We start from the raw sequence: 24027 nt of genomic DNA, 5'->3' as shown, positions 1-24027 counted from the left end.
TGCTCGGGCTGTTATTGACGCTCACTGGAGCATTTCGGAAAGATGTTTACATGAATGCGGAAAAGAGAGGAAAAACAATCATAACTGTTTTCTGATCTCTCAGCACTTGACAGGCACAAGCAGCCGGCTCCTTTCACTAATAATAAATTCATGGCTGTAAACTTTGACTGGAAAATCCCAAATTAATATAGTTACTAGCTGAATAATTAATAGCTTAATTTTTTTTCCTCTTCTCTTAAAATTTTGCTTCAGACTTGAGATTTAGACAATCTCTAATGGCCTGTCACTTAGCTGTCAACACGTCTCATTGCCATTTGCTACTAAATTCAAATTTGGACTAAAACCCTTTTTTATCCGAACATAAAGTGACACAATGTTCTGATTTGAAATTCAAAATGATGCTAGAGTTGTTTATAGGATGGATCCAGTATTTGGATCAGATATCAGTCCAGATCTAGCTCAGGATGTGCAATCGGGTGGAGGTGATGACATTATGACTTATATAGGAGTCCTGTCTCTTATACAACAATACAGAAAATAATACAGTACTATGAGTTTGTGTAGTAGTTTTGCGTAGACGCCTTGGTACCCTTGTAATGTTATTTACATTACATTAGCTCAATCATTCATTTATTAGCCATCATCATATCACCCCTTGGCTGTCTAAAGTACTTCCAGAGCTTACTTAACTTTGTTATCAACAACTTAGGTTAGTGCTGTCGCGGCAGCTGCACTAGTCACCAAGTCATCATCTTCCATTTGGAGTTTTTGCTGCGTGTGGGAGCAGCTGGGTGAGGGTCCCCTCTTCAGTTGTAGAAGATCTACAGTGTCCCTGTCTTCTGTACTTATTGTACTTGAAAGAAAGAAAGAAAGAAAGAAAGAAAGAAAGAAAGAAAAAACAGTGTATGGCATGTATCGATTCTACTAGCATCCCTAGATCTGTGTACTACTTGGTCTTGTATCGTAGTACTTGGCTTGGGTCGAATACAGAAAGAAGGTGCTGTGTTGTGGACTGTTGGAGAACACGTAGAATTTATGTTCATTTCACAGCTAGTTTTGCTAGCCCATACCGACCATTGCTTATCTATAGTACCTTGCCACATCCTCAGAATATAAAGCATACGTGGCTATGGGAAGGTTTGCTCAAACTTGCAACGTACACCTGGTAGCTTGTTCGGTTCAACCATAAACAAACCGCTCTGGAACTCATTTGGAGCCACACTATGACCACCTCTTCCAAAAGGTCTTGGTGCGGTTGTTTTGGTCCACACCAGAGGGAGATCATTGTATTCACACTTGCACAAGAGAACTGCACCAAGGGGGAAACGAGCCAGATTTCACTTAAATGGACTAAACAGGGCAGGTGTGAAAACACCCTAAGAATGATAACTGACAATTTGCCACTGCATCACACCTCTTGACCAAGTAAAGGATGATGAATGCTCCTGGCCATGTGGAGCGACATCATCACCTTGCATCCATGCGAGCCTGCATGTGTGTTTGCAAACATCTGCTGCTTAAACGCTGCCAGCCCCATACTCGCAGGCATATAGTCACACAAATGCATGCATAGCCACTACTGTTTCTTCCAATGATAAAAACTAAACAAGTGGCGCTTCAAAAATAGTCAGCAGCCACTCTGTCTGTCTGTGTACCCTACACTTTGAAAGAAAATTCCCTTTAAGTTAAGGAGTGAAGCTGATGCTTCGCGTCGCATGGCTGACTGACTGCCTGAGCCTCCTCGCTGTCTGCAGCACGTTTCGTGCTGTAATAGCGACTCACTTCTAATCCTAGTTATGCAGGAAACATTTTTCGTTCTACCTTAGCTTCATTGGGGTATAATTTGAAGCAGACACCCACACACAGATTTTTAAATGCGTACTAAATCATGCTGAAGAATAAGTTAGCTGTGTGCTTGTATGTGGTGGCTGGCACATTTACATTTACTTCCCTCAGATCAGTGGAAATGATGAGAGCTTTGTAGAAAATTGTCATCATTTCGTGAACATAAACTACAAGCTAACAAAAAGCCTGTCATTAGTAACTGTAGTGTTGCTTGATTGCACAAAAAATGACTACTGCACTAGTTCTAGTTTTTCCTAGTCCTAGTTTTTCTTGTGTTTACAATGGCCTTCCTTTGCTCCATTGCCCCCCCCCCCAAACAAACACGCACGCACACATGCACACTCCATCATTTCTACTGAGCAAGACGCTCAATTTTCGCCCGGCCCCATCCTCCATCCATCTCATTTCCCTGCTAGCTGCACTTGCAGAGCTGGAGCATAAACAGAGCAACAGGGCTGCTGATAGCATCTGCAGATGTGCCGGCAACATCCCCAGATAAGAACCAGCAGCAGCATGCCCCCTCTCTAGCAAACAATAGAGCTCCTACTGAAATGTGTGGTAGGAGGATGGAGAGGAAAAAGAGGAGGGGTGATAGGAGTGGGTGGAGGTGAATCTGAGTGTAATGGAGGGAGTGGGAAAGAGACAGTGCAGTGACAGAGAAGAGTCTGAAGGAGAGAGCTGAATGTGGAGAAGCTGTCCGTGTGCCCATCGAGAGCCGGACAAGGGTGTGTTTACTCCGTTTATCTGGATGGCCTGTCAAGCTACGGGAGGGTGGAGGGGCTCTTCATTCCAGTGGAGGGGTTGGGCGTTGCTCGAGGCCTTAAGGAAATAAGCACTTGAAGAAAGATGTGAGGGCAGGCAAGCGGTAGCTGCTCTTTGTTCCTCACGTGTTGGGCTTGATTGACAACTCCTTTATAATCCCACAGGTGACTCCTCTGACATTGGAGGCCGCTCTGTGGAGCTTCTCTCTGCAGCCTGTCTTACCTGCCACCCCCCTCCACCCGCTTTTCCCTGATAAGGAAGCGAGGGGAAAGCAGGGAGGTTAGACGGGAAGCGCAAAGGGATTTATGGTTGTAGTGCCAACACATTTATCTGTGCTTGGGTAATGGGAGCATCCGCTCCTATGGCAACGACCTCTGCAGAAGGTCAAGCCCAAAATGGGCTGACAATGAGCTAAACTCCCAGTGAAAAAGCAAGACACCTTAACATGATTAAAGGCCCTAATGCAATCTGTATTGTTTCGGCTACAACTCAATTATCTTCAATGAAAGAGAGCTTTTCCACTAGAAACTGAGGAACATTCAGAAGCTCTGTTTAAGAAACCCCCTCCCCCACGTTTCTGTTGTTGGATAGGGGGAGTTTGTGCCCTACCAGATAGCAGATAGTGGCATCCCCCTGAAAGCCCTGATCATTGTCCCCAGAGGGTAAGTCATCAGACGAGCCACGCTTGAGAGACCATACCTGAACACGAGGAAATTACACACAGGAGGCAGAAAAGTGACAGTTCACACACACACGTACAATTCATCCAACAGCACAGAAAATAGTGTTAAATATGATCAGCAGGAATTTGCATGAATCAGCTGTTCTCAATCCAAAAAAATACAAATGTGAACCCGGTCCCATTATCTTACATGGTGTAATTTGCTGCTTTTGATTGCCCGTGTCACAGAAAACAGATCATAACAGGGTTTCACTGTTGGTCAGACACAATAAGCAATTTAATAACAATGTCCTGAACAAAGGAAAAATGTCTCTGAATTTAGAGTTATTCTGCAGATTAATCAGTAATGAAAATAATCATTAGTCACTGCACTGGGTTATAGTTACTCATTAACTTTTAAAAAAACAAACAAACAAAAAAAAACCCTTTTTGTAGATGAGACGGTGTTTTGCAGACCTGCAACAAAAACTGACAAATGACCCCTGCTGGCTGGGGTGCAGTTAATGGTTGAATGGCTCCTGTGAAGAGTGGAGAGGCTCACATTAGAGGTATGATGAAGCCAGCCGGGTTAACATTTATGTGTTTAGCTGTTTAATATTTCAAGGTTGTTGAAACGGGAGCTTTACCCACCTCTCGAAATTCCTCCTGAAGTGTTCCACCTAAACATCAGCCACTCCAGCTGCCAGAGAGGGGAGGGTTGTGTGCCTGCCTGTCTGCAGGTGCTGTGTGAAGCTGTGAGTCAACTGGAGGAGGACAGCATGGCACAGTTAGTATTGATACTGCTGCAAATAAGTATTTAGTCTTTTTCTTGTGGCTCTTTTTATTGTGACAACCCTCGTTCACTCAGAAGCTTATACTGTGAACACGTCCTTTTGAAAACGTATTAGGGGATTGGGGTGATATTTCAGTATGTGGTATACTGTTACATTATGTAAACAGCACTGATAAAACTAACTGCTTTGCAAGATTTGACATACATGCATATACAAATGGGTTTAATTTTAAAGCATTTGGAATTGAACTCTACATTTTTTTTTCTTCAAGTACATCTCATCCCTCTAACTAATGTATTGTTCCTATGGCAACTGACCTAGCCCTGTCATGTATCCGTCTCCATCCATCACCATCAGGGAGGCTCCTCGTAGCCCCGCTGTCTCTTCCCCACATCAGGCTATCAGAAGCTGTCAGAGTGCCAACTGTACCAGCAGCCTCATCCCGATGTGTCATTATTCATGTAGACACAATTGAGTGTGTGTATTTTCATTGTAGGCAGATCTTTTATGTTTTTTTCCTCCCTATGTCTTTCACAAGCATGCGCAAGTAGAAATGAAAGTCGGAAATCAAACATGCAACTTGTCACAGTGGTAGCAAGCATCCTGATTGAGACAGAGAGGCAGGTTACTGACATTTATTTTGCAGCGACTGTCCTCTAAAGTGCATGCTATATTGTGTGTTACCAAGAGCGTAGTAGTAAAAAAAAATAAAGAAATAGTCCCCGTAACGAGTGAGAATTGTCACAACTAGGTGGAGGCGCCTTCTGCAGCTGTACGGCGGGGCCAATCTGCTGCTTGTCATAAATGTTTAGAAAGCTGTTCTTTACTCAAAATCTGGTCTTCATCCAGAGCGGTGTACCAGTTCCAAATGCCCCTCCCCTAGCTAAGAGCTGTTTAGCCTTGCTGAGTTAGCTTAACATACATAAGGAAGTTGGGAGGATCAGTGCCCCGAATACACCAGCACTACACATATAGGCGTCTATTTCCATTCTTGTTCGCAACAGTAAAACTCTGCATTTATTTCGCGACTGCCTTCTGCTGTGCCATATTTCAAATGTGACAACAGGCTGATGCTTCATTCCTGGGTACCAGCTGCCTAATGTTTTCACTGTACTACTCTGTTCAAGCTGTGGCTGGATGCAAGGTCAGGAAATGCTTGTTCTGTCATCTTTACACAGCTCAATAGATAAAATAAGGACCCCAGTCTGAGGCTGACTTTTGTGGCACACCACCCACACACCCGTCTTCTGTCTGCTCTTCTGACGTGTGTACACAACACAAGCTTTTCTCTGTGTATGCACTTGTGGTTACCATTGTACTGCACACGTTATGTAGTTTAGAAGTACTGATTTATTGTTAGGTTTTTTCCACTGATGAGCTCATTGTTTGTTACATGTTTCCAACTGCCTGATTGGAGTAAGCAGTTTGAATTTTTGTTTTAGTTCAGTTGTTAACCAATGTCGTTGTTATCCATGTGTTCTAACTGGTAGCTGTTTGGATAAAAATTTAACAAAGATTAAAAAAAAGCCGGTCTATTTATTGCACTGTATCACATCATTGTCACTCCACCCTGTTGATGAAAAAGACGAGCATGTTGCGATGACACAGCCAGACATTCACGTTTCATCATTTCCTCAGCATGTCATGCTCGTGTCTGGCTTTATACATGATGGATAATCCCAGTAACTTTTGTGTTAGCTTCCAGTACACGTTCATTAATTAATTCTGTTTGCATTCTTGTCAATCTCGCCGAGGCCTCCCACCTCTCACCCCCCGATGGGATGAAAGTTGTTGTTACCTTTTACTGCCTAGCGGGTAAAGAGCGCGAGCAAACATCTCCCAGAATTTGTGATTCCAAAACGTCTATTTGCTTAGCAGATTGGACGCATTTAAATGTACAAGTTTGTATGCATTTTTAAGAAGGACAACCGCAGTGGCTGTGCAGCCGTAATATCTTCCCCTATGTGGGCCATGCAAACTTTGTAATTAAACATCAAGGTTTTCTTTGAAAAACCAGCTTGATTCTTGACCACTTCTGATATTAAACCTAAAAATGCCCAAACTAACTCCCACTTGGCACAGCATTATAAAGAATTCATGCTGTGCTTTTCATACATGCAGAGCCACTTAAGGACACAGGCAAAGCACCACCCCTCAACGTTTAATTTCATCACGATCTAGGCTGCATTAGTGCGAGAAAGAAATATTTTTCTTGTACAATAAATGCTGAAGTGCCTTTATGAAGAGTGATGGTGGGTGGGTGGGCGGGAGAGGGTGGTGGGGGTAGGGTTGTGGTTTTATTGTTTGGAGGGAATGTCTTTGAGTGTTTGAGTGGGTTCTGCAATACAATCCAATTAAAGTTTGATAACAGATAGAGCAAAGAAGAAATATAAACGCCTCTCTCTAAGAGCAGTTATCCTTGTTATTGTTTGCTTATGGGCGTCCATGGTGCTGTCTGAGCTTATGCATATACAGAATACATTAATGTATTAATGCACTATTATTAGGGGGTGGGAGGGTTTTGTGTGCTAGATGCTGTGAAGAATTTTGGGGAAAGTGTTGGCTTTTTTTTTTTTTACCACTACTTCTTTTTTGGTTTGTTCAGGGTTTTCTTTTCTTTTCTTTTTTTTAAGAAACCCAGAAGGAGTTGGTCCACTGGCAGATTAAATATAAACCCTAAAATTAAATGCATGACACTTTGATCGGATGTAGAATATTATAATGGGACTTGTGGCTGCTAAAAAAAAGTCTAGTTTTTAAAGTTTTTAGAGTTTTAGTAGCATATGAGACAGTCTTGCACAAGAAATCCTGATTAAAATAGTATCTACAACAAATAAACAATGTCTGAAAGTCATGTTCTTAAGAAATGGGGGGGGAAAAAATCCAGCAAAGACCTGACCTGAGAAATGCCTCTGCCTCTTCAGTTGATCCTTCTGTTGAGCTACTGAACACTCGGTCTTAGTGGATACCTTTCCACTGAGATCATTTCTCACTGGAAGGTTGGTTGTTAAGAAGCTATTCTTAAGGAAAGGAAACAGGGAGAAAAAGCTGAGGCATGCCAAAGTAAACAAAGAACAAGACTGAAAGTTGGTGGCTATAGTTCTTATGGCATAAACAATCCAAATTTGAAGTTTCTGATTTTAAATTGGCATCATATGTAGAGAGGAGGTCAGCAGAGAAGTACAAAAGTGAGTGTCTGCAGCCATCTGTAAAACATGGTCAAGGCTGCTAAAGAAGAGCTCTGAATGTCCTTCAAAAATCCTGGAGAACTATTCCTGAAGACCGTTTAAAGAAATGACAAGAAAGCTGAGTAAGAGAGTTCAGGCTGTGTTGAACTATAAAGGTGAACATGCCAAATACTCACTTTCAAGCTTGCTGGAATTGTTCAGACTTTACTTTTGCATCATATACTGCATTTCCATCTATGTGCTGCAAATGTTTCCCACTCTCCTAGAAAAAGATAAAGAAATGAGGGGGCGTTCAAGACCTTTGCACAGAATTGCACTAAAGAGCTCAGGTCTGCATGATACCAGTGATTGATCCGCTTATCCTTTTCAGGGTCGCGGGGGGCGCTGGAGCCTATCCCAGCTGTCATAGGGCGAGAGGCGGGGTACACCCTGGACAGGTCGCCAGTCTGTCGCAGGGCCAATATACAGGGACAGACAACCATTCACACTCACATTCACTCGCACATTCACACCTAGTGGCAATTTGGATTATCCAATTAACCTATCCCCACAAGCTGCATGTCTTTGGACGGTGGGAGTCACCGTGCATATATGTGTGTATATATATATATATCTATATATATAGATAGATATAGATAGATAGATAGATAGATAGATAGATAGATAGATAGATCTATATATATATATATATATATATATATATAGAGAGAGAGGGATGGATGGATGGATGGATGGATGGATGGATATATGGATGGATGGATATATATATGGATAGATATATATATATGTAGTGCACAGTGTGAATTAATTCTTTACTGTTCTTAAGACTGTATGTGGGCTAAATGGCTTGATTTGATGTAATGGAGGAAGCCCTTAGTAAAATATTCTCGCCTGAAGCTTGGAAACCTTCAATTAGAAAAATTAATTATCACTTACGCTGCAGCTTTAAAGGGAGCATGAACAGAAAGAGACGCTGAACTGAACAAAGCAAACCTGATATTGTTCATGGAGATTTAAAACCAAGGAAATGCATTCAGACCTTCTCCTCAAAGTCACACGCAGCAGAAATAACTGGGTTTTTTTGGGCTACTTGATTACCCTGCCACTCCCTCCTTCACCTGACATCTTCGATTTTCGTTTTCATTAATTGGATGTCTTCATATTCTGTCTAATTTACTCTTCAGCTGGCGTCAGATCTGTCACTTCACTGACTGAAAGTGGTGGGGGTTTTTTGTTTTTATTTTTTTAGGCTCGGCCAGTTTGATTTGGCCCTGTCTGATCTTTTGAATTTCATAAAAAACACCAAGAATAGAAATTGTGGTTGTTTGTGTTTGTGTACTTGGGTTGCAAAACTGAACGAGACATGTTGATAATGGAGGACAAAAAGGGTGTTATTATTGCGCCCTTTGCATGGTCAGACACACTCACGCACATTTGTAACAGTCGGTGCATTCTAGGAATTATTCTGACACAACGGGTTTTAATTTACGTCTCTAGTGTACCCACTTTCCTACAGCCTGACTTGCGGGCCTCAATTTCACGTATTGATTTCTCCACATTTCCCAGAATGACTTTCAGCAGTCTCCAACGAATGGCAGTGAACTTGTTGAATTCAGAAAGGGAGAAAGAAGAAGTAGCGGAATGATGCCGTAGTCTACTCTTTGCTGTGATGAGAAAATGACTTGCGTCTCTTTTGTTTTATATTTCTTCCTCCTGATTGTTCGTGGTTCCTACATTTAGAGAAGAATTTCCTCTTTGCCGTCTGCTTTTAAATTTTTTAAAGATTTAGCATTTAGAATTTATATTAGGTTATACTTCAAAAACTGCATGCTCTTGGCTAGCGAGCTTGATCCAGTGTAGGTTTGTTGTTAAAAAGCATAATCTGACACTAATCAATGCTAAAAATTACTATTGGATTAGATAATCATCTGCTACAGTATCAATATCAACAGTGCCTTCTTTGGCCACTCCATCACTAACTGCTGAACACATGAACATGATGTTAACACCGTTGAACAACTCTTTGTAGGTCATTTTGAGAAGCCAGCAAAGCTCCCTTTTAAACAACATTAAAGCCATACACATTAATGTTACCTGTTTAACTCATAGACAGTATAAAAGCTAGACATAGCTGCCGGGACGTCACCCGTTAGTTTGGCAACTTGTCGTTCACGCGTTGTTAGCTGACGAGCATAGCACTGATAATCCTCTATTTTGAAACACATGACCTATTTTGCAATCTTGTTTGCATACCTTCAAGGATTTATTATGTTTAGCAGTAGCAAGTGAAGAAATTGGTGTTATATGCATCAATAAATTAAATCATGTTAGAATATATTGTTGTTTTATTGCCCTGTCATTAGTCTAATGACATCAATATTATGCTAATGGCAAGTGAAGAAGTAAAGGTTGCATTGTGAAAAATCCTGTCTGCTAATTACCCGTTTAGACTATGTAATTATGCTAGATCCTGTCTTTTCGGTACCCTTTGGTGTTTCTATGGGTTTAAAAATATGAGCTCCCTCCAAAGCATAAACCGTGTGACTTGATTTTTTACATTCCATGTTTTGTCCATGGAAAATTAGGTATTTCATGTTAGCAATCCAAACTCAGCATCTGGCCACGACACGTAGGGAGACATTTCCCCCCGGGCCCTGGCACAAAATGCAAGCCAGTTTCAGTTTTCACCAATTACTGTAACTGACACTGCTTGAAAATATGTAACATCAAACGCAGTTATGTTTTTGATCCAAGGTGAAAGACAGCTATTCTGCAGTCAGTCACTAATTCGCTTGAATCTCAAGGGAGATCCTTAAAGCCTCTGTGAATTCCATTAAGCTGCTCATTATTATTCTATACCTTATTTTAATTAGGAATAGTGGGAACCCAACAGTGTGATTTAAGGGGATGCCTGTGTATGCGTGTATATGATTGCGCTTGGTTTTTCTCTGAGGTGGGGTGGGCAGTCGTTATGCTCATTCGTTGTGGCGCACTAGTTTTCGGCTAATCTCCATCCAGTGAGGGACGTGTTCTTTCATTAGCATTCTGATTATTATCAGCTCTACTGGTAGAGCCGAGCAGATAATGCAGGGTTTGGTGAATCTAGCTAACCACCCTCCACAAAGGAGGCATTTGGTGCAACCGCTGAGTGTATGAAAATGTTTTTTGGGAGGAACAATGAGATCAGAGGAGGCACATTTTGCTCCGTTTAAAATGAAGAATGAAATCGCTTTCTGTTAGAATAAACCCTCCAGTCTTTGAATTTTGGCCGCTGAAACATCATTGCACTCCTGGACTCATTTGGCTCCATCACACTCCGATAATAAGAGTGCAGATTGGCAGCCCAGCACTTCAGTTCAATAGATGGTGCTGAGCAAGGCTCTGGAAAATGAAGCGTCCACCAAGCTGATTTAAATGGAGAATTGTGATTAATTAGAATCGATAGTGTTAGCATCGACACTTACCGCTTCCCATCTACAATGCCCCATGCCTTGACCCACACTTAATGTGCTTATGTACACTTTAGCACCTAACACGCAAGCATAAGCACGCGCATACATATTCATGTCATCGTAAGCAGTCCACTTCATTATAACTGGCTGTTACACAACGGCTGTCATGCTCTTGTGAGTTAGGCTCCCCACATACACCCACTCTCACACAAACACACACACACATCCAGAAACACACTCCCTAAAGACACGGCAAGCTGATGAACAGCCTGCGGAGATGTGATGAGGCAAGAGGAACAAAGGATTAGTCGATTGAGAGCTGGAGACTGACTAACTGCAGACCGAGTCAGAAAGTGCTCACAGCAGTCTGAACTGAAGTTGTACAGGAACAATGTTCTCCCTTTGCCCTGCATGTCTGCAGATGACTTGTGGAGCCCTCTGCTGTGTCTTCCTTGGCCCAGAGTTTAAAGGCTTAAGCTTTTCCACTAAGTCTCTAGTCACTTTATTAGACCTCAGATGCATTAAGTGTGGGTCATTCTCATCTTTAGAAATGTCATGGGCTAAAGGATTTACTTACTATCTGGAGAGCACTGTATAAAGTTAAAGGCTGTCTGGTATTTTTATTAATTAATTAATTTTTTGGTCTTTATCAGATTAGCACATGGAGGCCACAGCACACTGTTTGGCCTGATGTCATTTTGCACATGTCCATTTGCATAAAGTAAGATTAGAGAAGATTTTTGAGAATTATTAGGTTTGTAAATGTGTCTTAAATATATTTTAAGACACACACTAACTCATAAACCATTGCTGTTCTCCTCAGTATTATATATCATTTTTAACCCTTTAATCTATCAGTCCAGTGTTTTTTCAATGAGTGTAACCCATGATTATCAATCATCATGCAGTTAATTGACTTATTTTTTCCTCTTAATACACTTTAGTACTTCTGTTTAGCTCAACTTAATATTTGTTTGAAAGAACAAAAAAAAAAAGTGGGGGAGACATCGTTAGACCCCGACTGAGGGGTCATTTTTGACCTCTAGATAGATATCTGTTGATCTCTTTCAGTTGTGGCTTGTCTTGAGCAGCATCAAGCAGTGAGTAAGTCTGAGCTTTTAGGGATGGGCGAAAGTATCTTTTAATCCCTTAATAATTCAGCTCATTATTTTTTTCCCTACCCTGCCCTGATTATATATTAGGTGATTGGCAGCTCAGTTACAAAAATATCAGCACTGGCATCAGCTAAGCCCATATTAGCTGAACTGTGCTGAGATATACTCAGAGAAGCTGTGCACGTCAGCCCAGGCCGGGAGGGGAGTCTGTCACTGTTGGACCCTTATCTTAAAGTGTGATTTACCCTGGAGCCATTCCTGGCAGGGGATTTGAAGAGATGTCTGTAGGTGAGGACGGGGCAGACACCAAGTCATCGCTCAGCAAGTCTTCAGCAGAGTTACAGCAGCTAAACTTGCTCTCATAAACAGAAAAACAGATACTCAAACAAGACTCTTTGTTTCATCTGCACAAATTTCCAAGGAGACGAAACACAGTTGGCCCAAAACCTCGAGAGGCCCTCCATGATAATAACACAGCATGCTGCACTTTTCATTGGAGATGGAGTGGCCTTCTTACTTTGGAAAACAACAAACTCTTGCCTCTGCCTCACTAATAAACCCAAGAATAACATTTGCAGTTTACACATTGTAAGTTCTTTTTAATTGAAGTCATTGTGCGCGATTGTTTCGGAAGCGGCCCGGGAGTGTTGGTTTCAGATCAATGACTTCAAACCCAGGAAATAATTATTTTGCATCAAGATGAAAGTCGGGCTACAGCAGCGCAAACAGCCTGTGGATCCAGCTTTTTTTAAAATTAGTGCTGTGTGTCTCCTGCTCTGCGTGGCAAATTAACATCCACCATCAAGGATAAACGATTATACGACACGGGTGTGCAGGAGAAGGGTGGTGGTTTGTTTGTGTGTGTGCAAGAGGTCGGGACAGGTGGGTGCTGAATGTTCTGGCCTGTTTCGCTCCTAAGAATATAACCAGAAATTGGATCGATGTGCAAGACGGCGCTTCCAATATTTTTAAGTTCTAAAGATGAGACGAAATATGCATCTTCAAAGTCAAAGTTCAAAACCGATTCCACATTCGTTTTTATAGCTTCATTAGCTGCTGTGGTAATCAATTTGCTTTTCCGATCTGCCTTAGCAAGAATTTACATCCAAATGCAGCTTAAAGTTAAATTTAGTGAAATGAAAACAGTCAAATTTGTCAGCATGCCTTTGCTTTTAAGTTTACTAAAAACCTGAAGCCCTGCTTGTTTCATGCAGGTTTCATAAAACCCTTAAACTGCTACCATAAAATTTTGCTATGAGCGTTCCTCATCTGCCTTATCGCTGTTTTGCAGGGATGCCCAGGTTCGCCAGCCAACCGTTGCCAGCCACTGCGCGACTTGGGGACAGTCAGGTGATGGCATGTGAGGTCAACTCGGATCTGGTGGCCTTCATCCGGTGGGAGAAAGACCGACAACCCCTGGAGCTGAGTACCAGGTTGATCCAGCTACCGAGTGGAGCCCTGGTTATAAGCAATGCCTCGGAGACGGACGCTGGCACGTACCGCTGCCTTGTGGAAAACGTTGGCTCTTCCAAGTTGAGCGATGAGGCCGAGCTCCAAACTGTACCAGGTAATTTGAGAGAACACCAGGTCAAATGTTGTCCATTATGAATCTAGATCTGTTACTATAGGAACTTCTCCCTGTAAACTCAGTTATGAGATATAATGAATACACTAGTATTGTTTTCTAATATTAAAATAATTTACCCTGCTTGTCATCAGTTGTCACCTGTTAAAGCGTCACCACATCTTTAATTAGAGCTTTTAGACCCTCGTAGGTCCTCTTGTGAGGTAAATTGAAATTTGTATATAGTCCAGTGCATCATCTAATTACAGCGGTACATTGAGTTCTCTCTCGGTTGCTCATTACCTTTAGCGTGAAGAGACCCGGCTACCTGTGGTGAGAGATTTTTGAATGCTAGCAGGAGTGGTAAAATTCCCACTGGGGTTATCAGTGACGCAACAGTAACTCAGCTGCAGCTCAAAAGGAGCCCGAATTCCATTGTGGCAGGGTCTTGTCTCACCCCTCTGGAAGTTTTATTTACTAAGTTGTTAAGCACCAGGCTCCTGCCAGCACAGGGAAGATATTAGAGGCTGTAAATCAGACTTCAACAAGGCCCCAGTGGGGGTCTTCATCTCTGTATGCCTCCTCTAAAGATGTGTGGTAGAGTGGCAAGATGTTGGAGGCACACAAAGGGGAAGGTTTTAAAGCTTTGTGACAAAATGGAAATACATTTTTGCGTGGACACCATCAGATATTGGAGGGACATGAATAAATGTATTAGGTGTAGTTATTATCATGTTTAGTTGTCTTTTTTTGTTTTCTTTTGAAGCCACAACCAAATACAGCTCTGGTATTTTCGCCGTGAATCACTGAGTGGGAGTTTCACACATTCCTGTGAGCTCGCAGCAGTTCATTATTAAAAAAAGAAGAAGAAGTCTGGCTGACCATGACCCTCGTGGTTATTACTCGATGCTATTCCAGCATTAAGTTGCAGCTGGAATCATACAAAGCAGTTTGAACTCCTACACAGCTTTATCTGTGCTAGATATCATTATCATTATTCAGTCTGACTCTTTGTGGTTTGAGTGTCAGGCTGTCAGTCAGTCTGAAGTTTAAGATGGATGGACGCGGGAGGTTAGCTTACTCAACCCTAGCCTTAACCTCAGCCTTAACGGTCACCCCCTTCCCCAGTCACTTAAGAAACTGCAGGGGAAGCTGGAATTCCTGTTGCAGGCTGCGAATATACTGTTTGTTTGTCCTTTTTTCTGATCAATAAAACAAATAATGAACTTGATAAGAGTGCAAGATGAAAGAGGCTTTGGACAATAAAGACAATACCCACTCTTGAGTTTCTAATTCTTCCCAGAAATTCTTTGCTTAACCTCAGCCTTAACCCTGACCCCTTTTTTTCCCCTTTACATCTAAGAAACTGGAGAGGAGAGGAAGCTGGAATTCCTGGTGCAGCCTGTGTCTGTGACCAAGGTGACGGATGCCAGCGTGCTGCTGCCCTGTGTGGCCACGGGTTACCCTGCACCACGAATCAGCTGGATGTTTGGAGACAAGCTGCTGGAAGAGAGGTACGTGTAGGGCGGCTCTGTGATCTATTGTTTGATGCATTTTTCTATTCTGATCGATAAAGCAGAGATTGTTAAACAAAAAAGAAAAAACAACAGGTTTGGGGTATCACCTGAAAGTTGCCAGTAATTGGCGATAGTTACAGTAAAGCCACAAGCAGTTGTGCTCAGCTTCCCTGGGCTCTCGCACATTCCTAGGTTTATAAAAGCAGCAGAGTACTGTAATGTACTGCTCCTTTGTACCCGGTGCCTCTGGCCTCCAGAAGCTAAACTGTTAGTCCTGGCGCCTGCTCCCCAAGGTGTTAATGCCGTTCTGCCACAGCTACCCAGAGAGCCCCGGGGGGAGACCTGGACGTGCCAACGGAGCCACTTCATCTGGGAGAGCAGGCTGCGGGGTTGCCAGCTGAGGGGAAGTTCACAAATTAAGAGCCAAGACAGAGTGTCACAGCGCCTGTGCTCTCACTTCTCTGGCTCTCATTAGCTCAGGCAGTGCAGCTCAAATCCCTCAGAGAGAATTGCACTGGACATGTGAAGTTTGGTTCTCACCAATTAAGAAAGCACTTTGTTTACCTAACCCCTGTGTGCCGCTCCTGTGGAATAATAACTCTTCAACTTGCAGGATCATCACAACGTGGCTAAAATGGGGCTCATTCATCTAAATCTAGCTCGGAATGGATTTGGGCGTTCAGTGAAATTAAATGTAAGGTCGTCACATCGGTAATCGCGAGGCCCCGGTGCGGTGTGAACGAGAATATCATTAGACCTTCCAACCTCTGGTTCCAAGCATAGCTCCACACCTCAAGTTTTTAATGCCTGTGGAATTGTCTGAATGTTCTGACCTGCAAAGGGAGCTGGGTAAAAAGGTACTTATTAATCTACCTTCTATTAAATACAAGACAATATCCAGCTCGCATAGCCAACCCCCTAGGGTGTCTCCGTTGGTAATTAGCAAGCATAGTGAAAAAGCAGGGACGTCTGGGCCATATAGAAGAAGACCCCGATGCTCCTGCCTTCAGCACAAAAAAAAAAATTAAGCGGTGAATACATCTCCAAGGTTGTTCCTTTGATTTTTTTTTTCTTTTCATTAACGACGACATTGACAATTAAAAAGAATAGCAGTGGAATTTTCCCCTTTTTTCCTGTTGAGAGTCTCCTGTTCCTTCCAGGCATTACATGAAAGATAGAAGAGCTCCTGTCAATTAAAAATTGGTGTGGCATGTAGTGTAAGGGAGAGAGTAAGGGGAATCTGCAAAGAGTATCTAATTGGTCTTTGGTGCGCAACACAAACAGGGCCTTGAAAGTAGCGACACTGGAGCTGTAGACATGAGATGAGAGTTGATGAAGACGTGTCAAAGCTACCAATCGAAAGCGGAGCAGCTCAGCGATGGTGGGGAGTATCGCCGCCGATTCTTCAGCTCGGTCACATCTCTTGTTTTCTTTTTCTCCGAGTCTGAATTCACAATGGCTTACAGCCACTATTATCCTGAGCAACAAATAGCAAAGGTAACTCGATAAGAGTGCAAGATGAAAGAGGCTTTGGACAATGCAGAGTCTTGAATTTCTAATTCTTCCTCGTAATTCTTTGCTAGTCCTTCCACTTTCTGCCCGACTTCACTGAAGTTCTTTAAGATACTTTGAAAGACACAGAGGAAATCTTCAAAAGTCTTTTCTCAATGTGCTGCATAAAGGATTTCTGCCATAAGTAGGATTTCTGTCTCAGGTCTTTGAAGAGTCTCATTAGCATGTTATTCATAACCTGTCAGGAGACATTTCATTTGGATCACTTGCCCGTATTGGCATGTAGGACTTACTGGCTGTTTAAAAACGTCTCTATGTTGACAGACAAGGACAGAGCAGAGGGCTGAAACTAAACAGGTGGTTGCCCCACTCTGTTGATCAGTAGCTGATTTCTCTTTGTTGTGTTCGGCTCGCAGGGCCACTGTGTCAGATCTGGCAATAATATTCATAGATTCTTCTTGTGACCAAGAAGAAGCGTGTTGGATCTCAGTCTGTCACAGTCTGCAGTCTTTTACAAATCTGTAAGAGATAGAAGAGAATGACCAACCACTGACACCACCACAACCCTTTTATCATGAGTGAAAATTAACTCCTGGACCTGTTGATTGTGGCTCACCTGGGACAGAAACCTTTGTCATCTCCTGCATGTGTGTCAGTGTGATTATAAAGAAACATGCGGTGAGATGCTGCCTCACTTTACATAGGACACAACGATCCGTTGTTACGCATGAAGCTCTTGTTTGTTTGATCAGCCCATTAAATGATTTATGGTGTTTTATTGCAACCCACCAACTTTTATTGGAAGACATTTTATTTTTTCTCTACTTGCAAAGTAATTTTTGACTAATATCTCCTTTCTTATACATAAACATACACCTTCTAGACACTTCATTAGGTATGTCTTGCTTGTACTTGGTTGTACTCCCTTTGATCCTCAGAGCTATCTTAATTCTTCATGGCACAGATTCAACAAAGAGCTGGTAACACTCCTCAGAGGAAGACAGGACAAAGACATGCTGTGGATGAGAGCCAGAGATTGATAATAACTATTAATTTTACACAGAGAGGTGTATAAACACACAGTCACAGTTTACAGCAAATTCTGACCCTACCATCTTAAAGTACTCTTCTGGATGGAGATCTGGTGACTTAAGTACAGTGAACTCACTGTCATGTTCAAGAAACCAGTTTGAGATTATGTGAGCTTTGTGACAATGATGAGTTATCCTACTGGAAGCAGGAAATGGTACACTGTGGTCATGGTCAGCAACAATATTCAGGTAGTGCTCTGGGCTTTAAACAATACTCGGTTTGTACTAATGGGCCCAACATCATTACACCATTCTTGCAGCCTGAATTGTTAATACAGGGCTGCAAGGATGGATCCAAACTTCCATGTTGTTCATGCCAAATTCTGACCCAACCATCTGAATGTGGCAACAGAAATCGAGACTCAACGGACCAGCCAATGTTTCAAATCTTCTGTTGTCCAGTTTTGGTGAGCCCATATGAATTGTATCTTGTTTTCAGCTGACAGTACTGGCTCACCATGTGATCTAAACTACTATACCCATCTGCTTCAAGATGCAATGTGCTGTGTGTGTTCACAGATGCTCTTCTGCATACCTTGGTCATAACGAGTAGTTATTTCAGTTACTATTGTCTTCCTGTCAATTTGTAAGCATTCTGGCTGTTTCCCTCTGACCGCTAGAGACAGTTGTGTAGGAGAACCCCAGAAGATCAGCAGTTTCTGAAATACTCAGACGAGCCCACCTAGCACCAACAACCTTGCCATGTTCAAAATCACTTAAATGATCTTTCTTTCCCATTCTGATGCTCAGCTTGAACTTCAACACGACTAAATGCATTAAGGTGCCGATTAGCTGATTAGAAATTTGCACTTTCAAGATACTGAACAGGCGTACATAACAAAGTGACCGCAAGTGTAGTTGTCTGTAGAAAAGCAGGGCCTATCTGTTACGATGGTACGTTTTCCAATGCACTCAGTATCGATCATACGATGGATTATTCCGCTGTAACGCGCTGTTTGTGTATTCGCCGGGGTCCTGAATGTTGCCTCAATTCAATTTAGGCTCTGAGCAATTCTATTGCCAAGGACACCGGGCTCAACATTTATTTTGATTAATATCAGCAACACTGCGACAGCATATGTAGCACTTTAAGCTGTTCCTTCAACACACTGAAAATGCAGTCTTAGTAAATATGCTTTGTGTCATCCGTTACACAGAGAAACGGGCCTTTGGGTCTCTCAGACATACTGGTCCTGATGACACTCATGAAAAGGACAGTCATCTTTTGTTCTCGGGAGTATCTCTCAGTCACCTAACAGAATTCCTCAGCAGTCAATAAAATGGATGAATTATGCATGTCGGCCAGCAACAGGGAATTGACTGAATATGTAAATCACCGCCCCCCCTTCCAAAGCCTCAAAGTCATCCGTCTCCTCGCCTCCTTGTGCTCCTGTGTTTGCTTAAATATTACTGTGTGTATTGCGTTTAGTTGTGCATGAAGAGGGAAATTTAGCTCAGCATATTTGTTAGCATTTGGACCGCAGAGCATCCCTCGCTTGCCTATCTCTAGCATATAAGCACACATCTTTCCTTATTTGAGGTGGTGAGGCAAGAATCTACACACACGTGTCACGTAGAGGCACTTATGTAAAAGTCTGTTCAATTTAAATTATTTAGCGTTTGTTTCAATATGTCACCTTTTATTGATTGACATCAAAGAGGATCAAACTTTACATTGACATTTACGAGGAAGTAAATGTCAATGTATTTTTTCCAAAGCTGTACATCATATCGTTTCATGTATTTATAGCTGTCGTGTAAGACCCCGTGTCACTGTTGTGCCCGCTTTTCAGCAGAATGACTTGTAGCGATGTGGAATCCAAACCACTAGTACCTTAATAATAATTTGAAGAGTCGCACCAAAGAATTGATTCCACTGCTCTTGAAAAGACGGCATGACCCAGCAAATGCCACTGCCATTTAAATCCCCACTCCTTCAGATGCAATCATAGATAATTGCCTTTTTTTTTTCCTTTTTTTTAAAGTGAAGTCATAGTGACACTCAAAATTTGAACCTTCTTTGTTCGTCACATCTTTTTTTTAATGTGGTTGCAGCGTTAACACCCACACATTCAACCATTGTCGTTGATTTTTTTTTTTGTGTGAATTCCCACACCAATTTTCCATGTGCCATCATGAGCTTTGCAGGTTTTCAAACAGTAAAGAAAAAGGCCATTAAAATAAAAAACACAGGCAGTGAAACTGAACCAAAAAATTAGCCTAGCCTGATTTTCACTTGTTTCTTTCGTCACACCGGCAATTAGCGTGTCGTCCACCTTGCACTGAGGTCCTCCTCTAGCAGCGAATGATAGAGGTGTCAGTGATGTTTCGGATGCCACTGGAAAGTGTGCATCCGGCTGACAGATATGATTACACAGACCACAGAACACAGTTTCTGCAGCCTAAGGAGGAAAAATGGAGAAACCTCTGTTGTCATCCGAGTGTCAGAATGTGAGTAATCTAATCTTACGTAACTCTGTACAGCCCCTCCACCACAAAACCGTTTTCATAAAAGTTCAATTGTTTGGGCTTTTACTGTGTTCATCAGCGAGGTCATAGGTAAATGTCTCTGTTGTTTTTACCCCCCTTGAATATAAATGTAAATGTAGTTGCAAAACATTACTGCTTGCTACAGTACAGCAATACAATACAGCAAATATGTATCTAATAAAGTGCATACATTAAAGCAGCATTCAAGATTCTTCAGGGTTTTCTCTTAGTCAGAAAACAAAACAAATTAAGGAAGGAGTTAAGGTCAGTGTGAGTGTGAATGGAAAGTGTTCTGCTCCACATGTTTTCCCTCATTCAGAGGTTGGCATGCACGGTGGATATCCAGCACACCACGTACTCCCAGATACGCAGGAGGGTCCATGCGCTTAGAATTCTGCATTGGAACTCAGATTTCTCCAGCATTGGTAAAATGATAGATGGCAGCAGCGGAGAGTGGGGTTAAGGTAATGGAGGGATTTTGCTGGCATGTGCAGGCTGAGAAAACAAGACAAACAACACAGGCTCTCTCAGAGTGGAGCAGGGGAAGTCTCTTTTTAGGCTGTCTCTCTCTGTCTCCAGCACATCAGTGTCTGTAGCTCTCCTAAAAGCTTGCTTCCTGTCATAGCATTCATTTTTTTCTTTGCGTCCTCATCACAATGCAATTTTTCTTGCCAAGTAAAGATCCGTCAGTTTTTGGGCAGGGGCAGGATCCACAATCGGCTGCATTTTTAGTCCTAAAAGGAATCTGCTTCTTTTGCGCACTGTGTAATTTACCTCATTAGTCAATGTAGGACTGAGAAAAAGGGGCTTTATTCACTGATAGCATAAAACAGCTCACCTCCTATCATTTGCTTTGCCTCTTCACCAGGTGTTATGTGGATATATGTCCCTCTGAGGGAGTACTATGGCTTTGTAAATGTGACACAGCAAGGACCACACAGGGTTCACGTGGCCTTGAGCACCTGGAGGCACACCAGCCATCCAAAGACCTATTATGCGAGGCTTCATTGCAGTATGCACTAATCAAACCATCAGTTTATTCTTGGGGACCTTTTGTAGGGGGGGAAAGCAAATAAGGTAAGGAATGTGGGAGTTGTTTTATTTTTTCCTCTCGAGGGTCCCGCAGCTTTCCGTTATGAACCAGAGGAAAACAAAAATGTTTTCATGACTGAGTCAGTTGAGAAACTTGAGCCTGTGCTGCCGGCACCAGGTTGTTTCTCATTAATCTTGCACATTAATTTTTATTTATTTCTCCTTCAGTTGGTTTCTAAGGCCGGTCGGGCTTCCTTCTTTATCTTTGTTGTCTCTCCTGGTAGTTTCTTCAGCGTCATGTCTCATATTGGAGCGGGTGTACATTAAAAAACCGGGGAGGTGGAGGGAGAAATCATTCCAACCCGCTGCCTGCCCTTTTCTCTAAGATGAGATCTGTTTTTGGCACACCTAGAACATGATTCAAATTCATGGAACTGTTATGATTTTGTTCTGGTCAAAATGGGAGAAGTTCAATTTGCGTTCACTTTGCTCTTCTAGGCTTTGTGGTTCAGAGTGGTTTGCATTCATAGTGCACCGCAGTGCAGAGAGCCAGAGAGCAGAGAGTGAAAAGAACACGAGATCAAACTGAGAAAAACTTACGAGTTTCCACTCTATCCATTAATAATGAATCCCCCCCTTTTTTTTTCTTTTCTTTTTTTTGTTGTTGTGACAGTTGTGACAAGATTCCACCCGTTTTCCCCTCATGCTGCAGATAGCATGACCCGTGCCCAACTACTGTCACAACACCACTGATTGCTCTGTGACAGCGGTAGTGCTCTGCCTCCACCTGCACAGCTCTTCAGTGATGTGCAGCTTCCCCTCACCCAGGTGTACTGACCTTGCTGCCGGTCTGTGATACGGAAGGCTGAGCCACCAGTCACACATACCAAATGTGTCCACGTCCTTCTCTGAAGCCTCTGTGGCTGTCGCTGCCGTCAAAGCTGAATAGCAGAACGGGGGACAAGTTTATGTTAGAGGCCCATACGCATTGACGGGACGTACTCAACAAGTTTTCTGGAGCAGAGACATGTTGGAAAGGAGCTGAGGGAGGAAAGAGTGGTTGTGCTTTCCAGTAGTTTGAAACTGAAATATGGTCTTGGCGTTGCGGTTACTCAGGAGGTAGAGCAGGTCATCTACTAATTGGAACGTTGGCGATTTGATCACAGTCTCCTCCAGTGTGCATGCCAAGTATTCCAAGATATTAACCCCAAGTTGCTTTCCAGTGCATCCTTCGGCATATGATTGTTAGATAGAAAGCACTCACGTGTTGCACAAATTTTAGCCATATATGATGTCTTTGTATGTGGCGTTGTTTCTGCTGGGACAAACAATGTGGAAAGTTGTAGTTGTCGGAAGGGGAGCTACTGTAGCATGAACGCTGGCACGAAATCTGAGAAGACAGCAAGCCTAATTAGCATCGCCGCTTCAGAACACCGCCCTGTAGTCTTCGCTTTGCTTGGATTGTATGCATGCGTGCATCTGCCGTTTTTGTAACAAGAAGAAAAGTGACGGTGGGAAAACAGCGAGCCAATTTAACATCTCTTTGTAGGTAAATCCAGTTTTAATTAGAGTCTCACTTACCGCCGAGGACCTTCAGCTTACTGCACGAGACATCCTTCACATTCTTCCAGCAGGCACCGCGTCTTAATTTAAACGACCACAAGTGGAGCGAGCTCTCTCACAACAGTTTGAGGTGTCTCCGGCTCATTCAGCTCAAGCCAATTTACTTTGTCTCCCTCCCTCATGGTCTCAGTAATGCATTCCTTGTTCAGCGGAGCACTTTAGCCACTGCAGTTAGAGCCGAGATTGACTCGCTCTAAACGGAATGAGAAATTGCCCGGTGGTTTGACGTGTACTGTATGTTCCTCTTTCAACTACAAGAGGAAGCTTTCAATGCCTTTTATGGAGCACGCGGCATTAAAGGCCAAGAGTCTGAAAAGCTGTCCTGGTGAGACTTAACTGCAGGAACGCTTGGTGCTACATGCGTCTTTCAGAGAAATTTTTCATTCAGCTGGGTTTTGACATGCAGAGCCTCGGAGCACAATCAGCTACACTCGCCCTCGCGCGCAGAGAAGTAATCAATGTACAGCAAGACGTTTGGCATTTTCTGTTTTCCTTACTGCAGTCTCGGGACTAAAAGGAGAGGCAGCCGCCTTCTTTGTGTTTCCCCCACTTTCCCACCTTGAACACTGAGGCCATCCTCTGTCAAGCTTTCTGCTGAGTGTACTATTTTTGCACCTGTTTCTTTTTTATACAATCTGGCCCCGTGTGCTGTTTGTTCTTCTCAGATTGCAGCACTCTGAGTTGAACTTGTGTTTCAGTATGGCTCTTTTGACCTGAGTACATATACCTGCTCCTGGCTTGGATTAAAGAGCAAGCCTTACCCTGCTCACATATCTAATGAGAGGTTGGTTACAGGAACTGTTAATGTGATTCCTCTAGAATTTTTTCCTAGAATTTGTCAGCTAGTGTTGCCAACTCTGTGATAGGATAGCGGTGTAGGAAACTATGGCTGATGAAACTGCTTAAAGTTAGCTGTTTTTGACATAAATATGACATTTTGACAACCTTCCCTGTACCCTTAATGATGACTTCTGACACCTCACGATATATCAATAAAGGTTGATGACCATTAGAATACGCTCTGGGTTTTGGCAAGAGTAACCTTATGCCCCTTTTCCATTAGTAGCTACTTGGGTCGCCATGGTTTAGTGAACTCTATACAGGTAGAGATCAATTTCTGATGCACCTGAAATATGACTGCTCTGTTCAAAAAAGAGAAACCAGGATTACCCCTGCAGGCGTACAAGGGGGAAAGACTTTAAGCTAACAATCTACAGGGGAGTAAACGTAGAGGCTATTTGTCGAATTCAGAGATTTGTAGCAATGACAGGCCAAGTTAAACTCACTGAAATGCTTTAGGGTTGAAGAATGTTTGAGGAATTCCATTGGAAGTAAAGGATACCACTGATTTACATGTAAACTTGGGAAACCCATTTTCTCG

General features: G+C 42.6%; 1 protein-coding gene and 1 long non-coding RNA gene across 9 annotated transcripts in view; one reads left to right on the top strand and one right to left on the bottom strand.

Annotated features, from left to right (window-relative positions):
• LOC120437376 overlaps positions 1 to 24027 on the bottom strand; it is a 158798-nt gene that overhangs the window by 47142 nt on the left and 87629 nt on the right. The window lies entirely within an intron of this gene.
• The window catches only part of neo1a (neogenin 1a), a 151694-nt gene that overhangs the window by 67860 nt on the left and 59807 nt on the right, over positions 1 to 24027 (top strand). For all 8 annotated transcript variants that reach the window (XM_039607786.1, XM_039607714.1, XM_039607664.1 and 5 more), the window contains exons 3-4: positions 13109 to 13384; positions 14745 to 14895. In XM_039607786.1, the coding sequence (XP_039463720.1) occupies positions 13109 to 13384; positions 14745 to 14895 (427 nt within the window). The remainder of the gene's footprint in view (positions 1 to 13108; positions 13385 to 14744; positions 14896 to 24027) is intronic.

Source organism: Oreochromis aureus, linkage group 1 (assembly GCF_013358895.1).
Source record: "Oreochromis aureus strain Israel breed Guangdong linkage group 1, ZZ_aureus, whole genome shotgun sequence".
Classification (NCBI taxonomy): Eukaryota; Metazoa; Chordata; class Actinopteri; order Cichliformes; family Cichlidae; genus Oreochromis; species Oreochromis aureus.
This window is presented reverse-complemented; position numbering and strand designations above follow the sequence as displayed.